Source organism: Podarcis vaucheri (assembly GCF_965113315.1).
Source record: "Podarcis vaucheri genome assembly, chromosome: W".
NCBI classification, from domain to species: Eukaryota; Metazoa; Chordata; class Lepidosauria; order Squamata; family Lacertidae; genus Podarcis; species Podarcis vaucheri.
This window is the reverse complement of record NC_138757.1, coordinates 4,952,148-4,966,989: the sequence shown is the minus strand read 5'-3', so window position 1 is coordinate 4,966,989 and position 14,842 is coordinate 4,952,148. Positions and strand designations below refer to the sequence as shown.

General features: G+C 41.8%; 1 protein-coding gene across 1 annotated transcript in view; it reads right to left on the bottom strand.

The window, feature by feature from the left end:
• Window positions 1-13,931, bottom strand: part of LOC309523308 (uncharacterized protein) — a 283,533-nt gene extending 269,602 nt beyond the window's left edge. Inside the window, exon 1 of the mRNA XM_082207104.1 lies at window positions 11,731-13,931. Within this exon, the coding sequence (XP_082063230.1) occupies window positions 11,866-12,954 (1,089 nt within the window). The 5' untranslated portion in view covers window positions 12,955-13,931 and the 3' untranslated portion in view covers window positions 11,731-11,865. The remainder of the gene's footprint in view (window positions 1-11,730) is intronic.
• Between the last annotated feature and the right edge of the window lie 911 nt (window positions 13,932-14,842).

The following is a 14,842-nucleotide window of genomic DNA, read 5'->3' as shown; positions in this document are numbered from 1 at the left end:
CTGCTAAAGGAGTTGAGAACGCCATTATCTTAATTGCGTGTCAAGTGTTATGTTATTTTAAGAATCGTATAATCCCTGGCCCGAGGAAAGCATGGGTCAGAAAAAACGCTTGAGAGACTTTGACGAGCCCCTATCATCCCCTAAACCAAAACTATCAAGGTTGGTGCCACAACGGAATGGAGGAGGGAGTGACCATGCCGAGCAATGCTTTGCAGTGGAAACCCAAAATCGTTTCCTACCTCTAATTGATTTAGAAGCTACTCCAATTCCGATGACTCAAAATGTTTCAAATGTAAAGCCTGTAAAGGAGAATACGAAAGAAAAACTCTCATCGCAGGAAGATGGTTTGGCATCTGTTATGGGGGAGTTCCCCGGTTGTGAGCAGTTACACTTAGTAATTAAGACCCTTCACTGTATTTTTAAAAGGCTGGACAAGGTATCTTCACAATTATCCAATATCCTGCTGAAAATCGAAAAACTTGAATCAACAACACAATCTTCAGTTTGTGAGGTCAAAAACTTATTGCCTCACCCCAATTCAGATAAAATAAAGGAGACTAAAATTAAATATATCTTAAATTCCCAATTGAACAATCAGATATTAACTCTGCAACCCAAGAAAAGTTGCCTTTCTGTCAGGTTGGAAATAGGAAGATGGTCAACGCTAGAAGGAGCTAAAGACTGTTTAAGCAAACTTTTAAAAATTAAGAAACATCAGATTGACCTATATGCTGGGATGCCCCTTCTCCGGCAGACCAACTTCTTGAAGGTGATACTTGCGTTCCACTCTGAAAAGATACCATCTATTATTGTTAGGAGGAAAACGCTTTTGTCCATGGCCGACATTGTAGCAACGAGGGTTTTTACAGACAGCAAGATCAAACCCCTTCTAAATAGGTGCCCTGGCGGTGAGGACATTAGGACAAGAGACTCTGCCTTACTCCAAAATACTGTCAGGCCCAACCGCGATGACTCTGCAGCGTGCCATCCTCGACCAAACTCGATACCCTCTCAAACAGCTATATATGAGGACGATAATCTGCAGACTGCCCTCGACGAAAGGGAACTTATTGATTCGTTCAGAGCCCTCCCTCCGAAAGAACAGTCGGTGATGATGCAAAGATTTGACACGCTTAAATCTCAGCTTTTGCAAGTCCAACATAGAGGGGAAGATACTAACGATGCCTCAAATAATCCCACTTGGGCTCACCGGACAGAAGTGGTTGACCTTCTTCAGCTCAGCCCCACTCTGAATTCAAAAACCATCCGACAAGACTCAAATCTTCAAGTTGTTTCTGCACCATGCGCTACATCACGAGACGACCAGGCTCTCCCATCCTCACTGAACCTTCATCTATATTCATCGACCAACATACCTAAGGACGAAATTCTGATTTCCCTGCTTGACTCAAATCCCTCTTTAACTCACTCATCTATGCCAGAGCTAGAATCTTCTCCAGTTTCGACCAGATATAGAAGTAGTCCACAAGTGATGCCCCTGAGAGAGTCTTCCGCAATTTCCACCCCTGTGATGCCCCCTCAATTACTTCCTTCAGAGGAAACTGCGAATGTTACACCTCGGGACCCGCCGTCGGAAACGATTGAAGACCCGATGGGACACATCAATAAAATCACCCGAATGTCGGATGATAAATCTGCGAGAGGGTTTACCCCGACGGACTCAATTTTCCCCTACCGGGGTATTTCTCTGTCAAGTTGTACCAAGAATTTCGAAATGAAGAGACTTCCTGTTCAGAGATCTACTTTCAGTGGATCATCCACGGTGTGCCAACAGTCGAACCAAATTGTTAAAAACTTTAATTTGGAGGGCGCCTCACAGTTACCATCTTCCCAAAGTAAAATAACTGACTTTTTTGTTACATCTTCTGTCTTTAACAGAGAGTCTGCCCCCCCCTCCGTTTTGACTGTTAAAAGAACAACACAGAAGTCCCCAGCTAGCAGTCCTAAGTTGGAACATTGCTGGCTGGAAAAGGAAAAGATTAGATCCCGAATTTCTGTCCTATATAAACTCTTTCCAGATAATCCTTTTGCAAGAAACATGGGAAGAAGATAAAATAGATATAAATGGCTTTGAACTGATATCACTTCCAGCTAGTCCCTCCCAGAAAGGTGGCCGGTCCAGAGGCGGTCTTGCAATCGCCATATCGCTTAAAATGAGAGCTAAACTCTCGCTAGTTCATACCTTTCCTCCTTTTGCTTTTACTGGTCTGATTTCAAGTGAAAAATTCTCACTATTAATCACCAATGTTTATCTCCCTCCAGGTGGTCTGATATCAGACCTTCATTATAGATGGGATTCTCTGGAAGATCATTTATTGGCATGCTATGTTATGTACCCTAATATTCCATCGATAATGGGTGGTGACTTTAATGCACGTACAGCCGCCAACTGGAATGGGATAATTAAGGCCAAGTGGTGGGTATCTCGCCCCTACCCAAAATCTGATTTAATCTCTTTCACATCAAGAAGATCTAAGGACAACAGAGTGAATGAGGCGGGAGTCCTTCTTTATCAATTGGCCATTCGTATGAATTTGAACATTCTAAATGGCAACTGCCCTCCGGACGTGCCAGGTGAATTCACTCATTTGGGCACAACATCAAATAGTGTTCTAGATTATCTTCTAGTCTCAGAAGACCTATTTTCAAACTTCTTTTATCTCAAAGTAGATAATGTACAATCCATTGATCACCTACCTCTAGCGGCCAAGCTAACGCTTGACTGGCACCCGGTTAGCGGTACACACCCAATTCATGTAGGTTTAAATGCCACAGCTCAAGTAAGAGGCATTAAATGGTCTATGAAACAGGCCCAAAAATATGCAGAATTCTTCCAGAGGATTAGCTCCGAATCCCTTATTGTTTCATTGGCGGAGCTGTCTGAACCAAATAAGATACTGGAGTGGTTCTTCCACTTCTCTGCAGATTTAACTACCGTATTTTTCGCACCATAGGACGCACTTTTTCCCTCCTAAAAAGCAAGGGAAAATGTATGTGCGTCCTATGGAACGAATGCAGGGGGGGGGCAGGCGGGAAAAGCACCCAAGAGCCGCACACAAGCTCCGTGAGCTCTTGCGGGCTTTTCAACAGGAGGGAGAAGGGACTGACTGGCGGCATCAGTCCCTTCTCCCACCTCCCAGAAAAGCCAGGAGAAGCCGCGATCTCTTTAAAGGGATTGCGCGGCTTCTGCCGGTTTTGCGGGAAGTGGGGGAATTCCCTCACCTCTCACAAAAGCCAGGAGAAGCCGCGATCCCTTTAAAGGGGTTGCATGGCTTCTGCAGGCTTTTGCGAGAGGTGAGGGAATCCCCCCACCTCCCAGGAAAGCCAGGAGAAGCCGTGCAGCCCTTTTAAAGGGCGCGCAGCTTCTGCCGGTTTTGCGGGAGGTGGGGGAATCCCCCCGCCTCCCAGGAAAGCCAGGAGAAGCCGTGCAGCCCTTTTAAAGGGCGCGCGGCTTCTGTCGGTTTTGCAGGAGGTGGGGGAATCCCCCCACCTCCCAGAAAAGCCAGGAGAAGCCGCGATCTCTTTAAAGGGTTTGCACGGCTTCTGCGGGCTTTTGGGAATGGTGAGGGAATCCCCCCACCTCCCAGTAAAGCCCTGTGCAGCCCCTCCGCCAAGGAGAGGCTGCACAGGGCTAAAGGGGAAGCCAAAACATCGAGCGGAATCCATCCCGCTCACTGCCTTGGCTTCCTCCATAGCTGCGTGCAACCCCTCTGCCAAGGAGAGGCTGCACGGGGCTATGGATTCTTTAGCCCCACGCAGCCTCTCCCGGGAGGGAGAGGCTGCACGGGGCTAGGGGAAGCCAAAACAGTGAGCGGGATCCATCCCGTTCGCTGCCTTGGCTTGATCCATAGCTGCATGCAACCCCTCCGGCAGGGAGAGGTTGTGTGCAGCCTGTACGCTGCTCTTTGGGTCTGCGGGGGGGAAAAAGATTTTTTTTCTTGAATTCCCCCCCCCTAAAAACTGGGTGCGCCCTATGGTCCGGTTCGCCCTATGGTGCGAAAAATACGGTAGCTTCTTTACGATGCCGGCTCACCTGGCTAACCGAGATCAACCCAGGTTCGGTGCACCTTGGTTTGATGCCAAATGTAAGCAAGCTAGATTCTCTCTTTGTTGTATCTACAACAGATATAAATCCTCTGGAGCTGAAACTCTCCCCCCAGAGTACTTGCAGGCCAAAATTGCTTACAAACAGGCACAGAAGTCAGCCAAGCACGAGTGGCAGCTAAGACGTTGGCAAGCGCTGATTGCTGCCTCTAAGCTTCGCAGCTCTCGCAGTTTTTGGAATTTAATCAACAAAAGATCGAGGAAATACCCATTGACGGTTATCCCCGACATGGGAACAATTTCTAAGAAAATATTTCTCCCAGACAGACATCTCTATCATCCAATCTGATACTCTCTCAAGTCACTTGCCCATATGGCCAGATACTGACCCGGAGGAAATAGTAGATTTAATTGCTAAACTGAAAACTGATAAAGCCCCAGGGCCCGATCTGATCCCGGCGGAAGCTATTAAACAACACCCAATATGGTGGGCTAAAATTCTTGCAAAAATCTTTGATGCAATCAATGCCACGGGCCAGATACCCAGATCATGGAAGGAGTCCATCATAATTCCTATATATATAAAAGGACCACCAGAGGACCCAGGAAACTATTGTAACATCAGTTTACTATCAATCATCAGGAAAATCTATACTCGCTTCCTGCTAACCAGACTAACCCAATGGGCCGAAGATTCCAATCTGATAGGCCATGAACAGGTCGGGTTTAGACCAAATCGCGCTTCTATTGACCATGCTATAATTCTATATCATTTGGCGCGGAAGTATTCTTTCCCCACTCATGGTCTTCTATGTGCCGCTTTTATAGATCTGAAGGCGGCTTTTGACAGTATCTCTAGAGAGCTGCTATGGGAAAAATTGGCAAAGTGGGGCATAGAGAAAAGGCTGTTGTAGCTTATGATCAAATTACATGAAGGGACGGCCGCTAGGGTGAGGTTAACACCTGAGGGCGATCTCACAAACTCAGTTCCAATAAATAAGGGGGTACGACAAGGGTGTATCCTTGCCCCCTATCTTTTTAACCTTTATATTAGTGACATGAGGACGCCCCTAGCTGAGGCCCAAACCTCCATTCATGCACCCAGGCTTGTAGACTATCGCTGCCCCTTATTATTGTACGATTGTACGCTGACGATGCGGTGATCCTCTCTTATTCTCGAATTGGTTTGAGGAGGGCCCTTAAGATTTTTGCATTATATTGCCAAACAAATTTACTTACTATTAACCATTCCAAATCTAAAGTCCTAATTTTTTCCAGGAGTCGTAAACTGTATAGATGGGAACTTGAGGGGAAGCCAATTGAACAAGTTTACAAATTTCAATATCTAGGAATTTACTTCCAGTATTATATGGGATGGAAAGCGCATATCACATATTTACAAAACAAGGTCAAAGCCCTTATCTACGCTCTACTACGCTTCTTCTTTACTGAGGGGGCTATGCATGTTCCATCCGCCTTAAAAGTTTATAGTGCAAAAGTGGTTGCAACTATGGCCTATGCGGTCCCTTTATGGGGCGCCTTTGTAAACCTCTTGCCTCTGGTGACATTGCAAAATCTTTTTCTAAGACGCCTTTTGAAACTACCCTCCTGTGTAAGCAACTCTGCCATTCGCTTAGAACTTAAGACCCCCTCCCTTGAGATTCTGATGTGGAGACATGCCTTTAATTATTGGCTGTCACTTTGGCATAAATTGCCAAACTACCATCTTATTCAGTGCCTTTGGAGAGATGAATTCACCAGCCCATGGGCAACAAAAATCCATTCCAAACTGTTGTCTTATGGAAACTCTCCTTCCGATATACTTAATTTAGATCTAATTACAGCTAAAAAAGGCAATCAAACAAAGACTGGAGGAGGTAGATTTGCAACAAAATCTTACCACAGGTGGAGGTACATGTTCCCCGATATATCAGGGCATTACATCTATGTCCCAGATACCTCGATATCTGTCTACCTTATCGGCTGCGTCGCATAGATTCGCATTTGTTAGAGCCAGATTTAATGTGTTCCCCTCAAATGTGCTGAGCAATAGATTTACTAACAGTAAAATCTCTGTTTTATGCGCATGTGACAACAAATCGATAGAATCCCTTTATCATATCTTGTTTAATTGCCCCTTATACAATGTTCCCCGATCAAGGATCCTGAGTTCAATCATTCTGGGAATTGCTGCTAAACCACCTGAATTACAAACAAATGAAACAAAGGACTTTTGTTTGTTTTTTTATAATATTTTTTATTGCATTTTTCCAGATAGAAATAAACAGCTCAGAAGAAAATAACAAGAAAAAAAAAGAAAGAAAAAGAAAGAACAGACCATTTCCAAATCTTTTTTCAATCCACCAGCGGACTTCCCCACGTCTCCCACACAGTGCATTCTCAACAATAAATTTGACAGCAAATTATAACCTTATTTCGTGTGTTTCTTTTGTACCTTCAAATACATTTTAAGTTTAAATTACTTATTATCCAAATTACTCGATAAATTCATATATTATCCTTTTTAAAAAACTTTTAAACATTGGTTTTTTCATTATTATTATCTAATTTCATATATATTCCACTCTCGTTGCTGGGGCTAACCTTCCAGATCGTGCAAAATCCTATAGTTCATACAATTTATAAAATTTTTGCAAATAGTCCTTGAATTTTTTCCAGTCCTCCTCCATTGCTTCTTCTCCCAGATCTCGGATCCTGACAGTCATCTCGGCCAATTCCATGTAGTCCATCAATTGCGTTTGCCACTCTTCCAGTGTGGGCAAATCTTGAGTCTTCCAATGTTTAGCAATAAGAATTCTTGCTGCAGTGGTTGCATACATAAAAAACGTTCTGTCCTTCTTTAACACCTTTTGGCCCACAATGCCCAAGAGGAAGGCCTCCGGTTTCTTGGGGAAGGTGTACTTAAACACCTTTTTAAACTCATTATAGATCATTTCCCAGAAGGCCTTCACTCTTGGACAAGTCCACCAAAGGACTTTTGAATCGGCAAATAAATGTGGAAAACTGCTAGCATGGCAGTTGAAAAAGAGGCAAAAATTGAATACGGTTACCAACCTAGAGGTTGAAGGGAGAAATATTCAGAACCCCGTGGAGATCAGAAAATGTTTCCAGAGATACTTTAAACAACTTTATACCCAAGGGCCGCAAAAAGAGACTGAGATAGACCAATTTCTAAGGAACTACGGATTCCCAAAACTATCTCAAGAAAATAAGGCAATATTGAACTATAAAATAACAGAACAAGAGATTGAAGGTGCCATTCAGAATATGCAATTGGGCAAATCTCCAGGGCCGGATGGGCTTACCTCTAAGTATTATAAGACTTTGAAAGACTATTTGATTCAACCATTGAAAGAGGTCTGCAATGAGATTATGGAGGGGAAGAAGGCACCGGAGTCGTGGAAGGAAGCTTTCATCACACTGATACCTAAATCTGAAACTGAAAAGACACAACTCAAGAACTACCGTCCCATCTCCCTTTTAAATGTGGATTACAAAATTTTTGCAGATATTCTAGCAAATAGATTAAAAAGAGTGTTAAATGAAGTGATTCACAAAGACCAGGCAGGCTTTCTCCCAGGTAGACATTTGTCTGACAATACAAGGAACATTATTGACATTTTGGAACTTTTGCAAATTAACACCAATACAAAAGCAGTATTGATTTTCATTGATGTGGAGAAGGCCTTTGACAACATCTCATGGAATTTTATGAAGAAAAATCTTAAAGGGATGGGAGTGGGACGGGGGTTTGAAAACGGTATAGAAGCAATTTATTCAGAACAAAAGGCAAAATTGATAGTTAATAATGTGGTGACAGAAGAGTTTAAGATTGAGAAAGGAACACGACAGGGTTGCCCTATCTCCCCACTGTTATTTATTTCAGTCCTGGAGGTGCTCTTGAACATGATCAGAGGGGACCGGTTGGTTGAAGGAATCCAGGTCGGAGCTAAACAGTACAAACTTAAAGCTTTTGCAGATGACTTGGTTTTGACATTACAGGAGCCAGAATCTAGTACGAAAAGGGTGTTAGAATTGATTCAAGAATTTGGTCGGGTGGCGGGATTTAAATTAAATAAGCAGAAAACTAAGGTTTTGGAAAAAAACTTGACAACTTTAGAAAAAGAAAGGTTTCAGAAGGAGACAGATTTAAATGTGGTTAAAAAGGTGAAATACCTAGGGGTTAATATGACGGCTAAAAATCTGAATCTATTCAAAGATAATTATGAAAAATGTTGGTCAGAAATTAAAAAGGACTTAGAAATTTGGTCAAAACTGAAGCTTTCCTTGTTGGGTCGAATTGCTGCTATAAAGATGAATGTATTGCCAAAAATGTTGTTTTTGTTTCAGACCTTGCAGATTGTGGACAAGATGGAGTGTTTCAAGAGGTGGCAGAGAGATATCTCTAGGTTTGTCTGGCAGGGCAAAAAGCCCAGAATAAAATTTAAAATACTAACTGATGCTAAGGAAAGAGGGGGGTTTGCCCTGCCAGACATGAAACTGTATTATGAATCAGCAGCTTTCTGCTGGTTAAAAGATTGGCTACTTCTAGAGAACACTGATATTTTGGATTTGGAAGGGTTCAACAATGTATTTGGGTGGCATGCATATTTGTGGTATGACAAGGTTAAAGCTCACAAAGCTTTCAAGAACCATATTGTCAGGAAGGCAGTGTTTAATGTCTGGACAAGATATAAAGATTTATTAGAAAGTAAGACCCCAAGGTGGTTGTCACCAATGGAAGCTAAGGCTCAGAAAAGACTCAATATGGAGGCCAACTGGCCAAAATATTGGGAGATAGTGGAAAAAGATGGAGATATATGGAGATTGCAGAGTTTTGAGAGACTGAAGGACAAAGTGCGGGATTGGTTACACTATGGTCAGATCAGGGAAGTTTTTAATAAGGACAAAAAAATAGGTTTCCAGATGGAAAAATCTTAACTAGAAACAGAACTGTTAGAACCAAAAACTAAGGTACTTTCAAGAATGTATAACTTGCTGTTAAAATGGAACACTCAGGATGAAATGGTTAAATCAGCTATGATAAAATGGGCGCAAGACATTGGCTATAACATTATGTTTGCTGACTGGGAACAGTTATGGACCACCGGTGTGAAATTCACGGCATGCAATGCCTTGAAAGAAAATATTATGAAAATGATTTACAGGTGGTACATGACCCCAGTCAAGCTTGCAAAAATATATCATTTGCCAGACAATAAGTGTTGGAAATGCAAAGAAACTGAAGGAACATTCTTTCACCTTTGGTGGACATGCCCAAGGGTTAAGGCCTTCTGGGAAATGATTTATAATGAATTAAAAAGGTATTTAAATATACCTTCCTTAAGAAACCAGAGGCCTTCCTTTTGGGCATTGTTGGCCAGAGAGTGCCAAATAAGGATAGAACTTTTTTTATGTATGCGACGACAGCTCCAAGAATACTTATTGTAAAACACTGGAAGACAGAAGATTTGCCCACTCTGGAAGAATGGCAGATGCAACTGATAGACTACATGGAATTGGCAGAAATGACTGGCAGAATCCGAGACCTGGGAGAAGAGACAGTGGAAGAGGACTGGAAGAAATTTAAGGACTACTTGCAAAAGTACTGTAAATTGTATGAATGCTAGAATGATGCAGGATATAAAGATAACTTGGCATTAGTAACTTAGTGGAAAGAAGTATGAAAATAACTGAACTATGAGAACAAAGATGAAATTTGATTAATATTATGTCAAGCTTAAATATTTAAATATTTGATAACAAAGGGTAAAATTGGAGACATAATATTTGAAAGTTACAAATTAAAGCAAGATTTGAGAGAAGGTGAAGTATTGCTGAATATGACTTTGTAAACAGGAACGCAGGAAAGGGAGATGTGAGGGAGTCTGAAAAGAAGGTTATGGAAATTTGGTTTTTGAAATTTAACTATGTTGTATTTTTCTTGTTCTGTGTGTTTTTTTTTATTATTTTGGTGATGGTGTTTTATGTGCTTGGTGTTATATTGTTTAAAACCTTTAATAAATATTTTATTTAATATATATATATGTATATATATATATATATTTATTTATTTAATATATATATATGTACCCGTGAAAATCTACGAAAGCATATATATATATATATATATATATATGCAGGTTTTGGTGTCTTCGGGTGTCTTCCCGTGTAAGAGTCGGGGTGTTCTTGTTCCAGTAACAAGAAGCCGAAAGCACCAGCCTGAAGATGACGAGTGAGACCTCGTCGAAACGTCGCACAGACACCCCGACTCTTACACGGGAAGACACCCGAAGACACCAAAACCTGCATTCCTGTACCCGTGAAAATCTACGAAAGCAAATATATATATATATATATATATATTAAATATTTATTGCAAATTTATAACAAACAAAAGAAATCACCAAACATATGAAATACCATCACCAAAAAGTAACAATCAAAGAAAAAGAAAAACAACCAAAGAAATAGACATAGACAAAAAAGAATACAACAAAGCCAGTGTTCATAGAGCATATTTCCATAACCTTAGGACTTCCTCACGTCACCCTTTCCTGCATTCTCAATAATAAAATTTATAAACAGCAATTTGTTGCCTTGTTTCAGTTCTTATTTTGTAATTCTCTTATATTATGTCTTACTTTAAATATTTTAGTTATAGGCTTCACTGCTTAGTTTAAACATAAATATTGTTTCCAATTTCCTCTTTTACTTACACATCACTTATTCTCATAATATCTTTCAACTAAATTGCTGATGCCATGTTAGTTTCTATCGTGCATTTTCTTAACATTCATACAACTTATAGTGTTTTTGTAGATAGTCCTTAAATTTTTTCCAGTCCTCTTCCACTGTCTCTTCTCCCAAGTCTCGGATTCTGCCAGTCATTTCAGCCAGCTCCATGTAGTCTATCAATTGCGTCTGCCATTCTTCCAGCGTGGGCAAATCTTGTGTCTTCCAATGTTTTGCGATGAGTATCCTTGCTGCTGTTGTTGCATACATAAAAAAGGTTCGATCCTTCTTTAACACCCTCTGGCCAACAATGCCCAAAAGGAAGGCCTCTGGTTTCTTAGGAAAGGTATACTTAAATACCTTTTTTAACTCATTATAAATCATTTCCCAAAAGGCCTTAACCCTCGGGCAAGTCCACCACAGGTGAAAGAACGTTCCTTCGGTCTCCTTACATTTCCAACATTTATTGTCATGCAAATGATATATTTTTGCAAGCTTGACTGGGGTCATGTATAAAAATAATAATAATAAACCACCTGAATTACATCTAGCTTATCTACTCCAGGACATTGACTCTTATAGAACATTACAGGTTGCTAGATTCCTGATTTCAGTTCTGTCATATAAAAGACTTCATGGAATGCAGCATGTCTATTAAAAATTCAGTAAACTCTATGCACCATCTTTATCTTCAAGGCCATAACACGGTACATCTAGAGATTATGCATTGAAATATTTTAGTTGATATTTTAGATTGTAAAATGCTATTGATTTTATCTATTGATTTTTATCTATTGATTTGTTTTATCTTGTGGGCTTATAGCCGAATAAAGTATTATCTATCTAACCTTGTCCGATGAAATGAACTCCTGACCAAGTCTTTTATTAATCAGTAGTTTCCTGTGTAACCTTGTTATATGTATTTCTTGTAAACAAATCAAGTCCAATTGTTCCTTTTTTAATAAATGAAACACAGATCTCCTTTTCTGAGGGGAGTTCAAACCATTACAATTCCAACTTAGTAGTTGCAGAGCCGTGATGTAGTTACTTTACTTCTCCTCCAACTGCACCCAGTGCCTGTTCCTGTTTTGTCGGTGGTATCACCTTCTTCAGGCGGTTTTTTAGTTCCGGAGGTAAATCTGGTATGTCTAAAGTTTCACTTACAAGTGCTCTTAGCTCTCCTGTAACTTTCTTCTGCAGGTCTTCTCCGTGGTCTCTCCAAAATTTATCTTTGTCGTCTTCTGATCTTATTTTTATCTTCTTCCCTTTATAACTGAAGGATAGGCCTTGGGGGAATTCCCACCTAAAAATGATTCCGTTGCTTCTCAACAGGGCGACCAAATCTCTATAGTTGGACCTAAGGTCCAAAAGATGTTTCGGAATATCCTTAAATATTTCCACTTTTGACTGATGTATTTCCAAGGTCCTCTGGAAGTGCAGACTCAAGATTTTGTCTCTCTCCTCTTTTGTTCGGAGGGTGATCAAACAGTCTCTCACCCTGTTCTTCCTCCCTCCTTTTCCAAGCCTGAAAGCACTCACTATCTTGAAACTATCCTTCCCCAAATCTGGGTTCCAAAAGTCTGCAAATTCCTGCGTAAGAAATTCAATCAAATTGTCTTTCTCCAATTCAGGTACGGCCCTGACCCTTAAATTCGCTTGTTTCTCCTTCAACTCAATCATAGACAGTATTGACTTGTGGTCTTCAAGTTGTTTGTGCAACGGTGGTATCTTCTCTTCTACAACAGTGGCTGTAGCAGTTGCAATTTCCTTAGCCTCTTCGGCTGTCTTTCGTGTCGAGGTGGATTCCTGCAGTAATTTCTGGATAGTTTCTGTATTGGTATTTACCTTCTGTCCCAAATTATTAATACTTGTGGTATTTTGATCAATTTTGCCCGATGCCTCGGCTACTTGTTTACTTATTCTTTCCAAAGATTCATTTATTTTTCCTAGTGCCTGAGCCAGGGCATCGTCAACTGCCATACCTTTGGATTTAGGTTGTGCCGATGAGGTTGCTGTTGGTAAACCAGAAGGGCCAGATGTCGAAGCCCTTCTTTGCAGCCCACCGTCTGTGCGAAATACTCTGCCAGACCTCGTTGCTTGTAACAAATCTATCTTCTCTTTCCCATCTGCCATAACCCTCAAGATATAGCCCAAGGTCAATCTCACGATCAGAGTCAGAGTTGTTTTGAAGTGGAAAATCCCCTTAGCCCAGCTGCAGTTGTAACAGTTTCAAACTTCCTCTAGGGGGACACAGTAACAATCAAGAATGTCTTAAAGTAATTAACTTCTCCCTTTCGCCCCCCCCAGTTCACCAAAAAGACAACAGTTTCTATCTCAGTTATATCCTGTTACTTTAAAACCAGAAGAAGCCTGTCAGCAATATTGTATCTTAGTTGTATCTCAGATGCAGAGTTAACTGTCAAAGAGAACTTTCAGCAGCAGCGCAATTCTCAATACGGCTTTCTTACTGTCACTGGGAACCGTTCCAGGGTTTTAAGCGGTGGATTTTAGCTCCTCTTCCTCTTTTTTTGAAGGGAAATAATGTTCCAATCTTCTCCCCCCTCCTCCCCTGCAATCAAGGGGGGGGGAAATCACTGTTTTGATGCTCGAAATTATTATCCTTTTCCAACGTCTTTTAAAGCTTCCGCTTTCAAGTTCATTGCTTTACTCCATTTACAAGAAAGGAAGGCAGACTTCCTGTTTATGCCTCTCCGCTTCGGTGCCAAATTATTCATAAAATTTGTAAAGTTCCTTTAATTCCGAAGTTAGCCTACTCACGGATCGTTGTTTTACAGCCAAATTGTCCCAGGAAAAAGGCAGCGCTCTCTGGTAACAGCTGCGCGGCTTCGCTCCACGGAAGAAGCAGACGACTCACAGCACCGCGCCACTTCCCCGCTCCGGAGCCCATTGCCGGGCTCCTTTGCCAATTGGGGGGGCGCAAACGGTGCCCGCCGAGTCCCACGGTCGCAGGCTTCACCCGCCTGTGATTTTTGAAGGGTCCCCGCTGCGCCGTAGCGGTACAGACCCGATTTCCGTAGAGCCGGTTCCCTCCAAGTCAGAGGGAATCCGCCATTACCGATGGCGCCACCCCGGAAGTCCCTAAACATTTCCATTTTCGTCCCTCCTCCCATGTCACCACCCCCCTACTTTTTGTTCCATCCGTGAAGAGGGTCAATGCAGAGGGAAGAGGTGTGAGAGACAAGGGGGTGGCCAAAACATAGGTGACTTGTGTCAGAAAAGTCAAACGGTCATCCTTCGGAGGGTTGAAAATGATGACACCTATAAAATCAGCCAAGGCGATTTGCACGGCAGCATTAGTTATCAATAAATGCTGCTGTTCAGTCTGTGAGAAAGGCAAATAAATTGATGCAACATCAAAACCGCTCAAGGTCATGGCGCGAGAACGTCCTTTAATGACAATGTCTGATGTGGATTCAATTACTGAATAAATGTTTTTTTTTGGTGGGGTGTGTGGCAAATGTAACCATTCTATAATGCAGATAGTCTTCCTCTTTTCCGTCTGAGCATATAAAATTCCTGTTGGCAACAATGGTGTGGCAAACACTGCCAGATGTAGCTCGTGTGCAGAGGCTTCTGTGATCCTGTCCACAAGAGTAGATCGCAGGTGCTGATTAACGGTTTGTAATGCAGTGATCATTGCTGAGGTGACTTGAATTACATCTGCTGGATCCTTGTGTCCCGCGAGCGCCGAAAACAATGGTGATAATGTACTGGTAGGTAATGCAAGGAAAGAGCGAGCCCAATTCAAATGTCCAAGAAGTTGCTGTAATTCCACAAGCTTCATGCTTGAAGGGATAGTCAATTGGGGAACAATAGGCAGCGCTGCTTGTGCAGTGACTTTATGTCCCAAGTAGGTGGCGGGCAACGCTAATTGAATTTTTTCAGGCGCTACGCAGAGTCCCGCTTCCGCCAACGTGGCAGAAAGTTCTTGAAAAATAGCGGTCGGGAGTTTCTTCGCAGCGATCAAGATGTCAGCCATGTAATGATAACATATCACCTC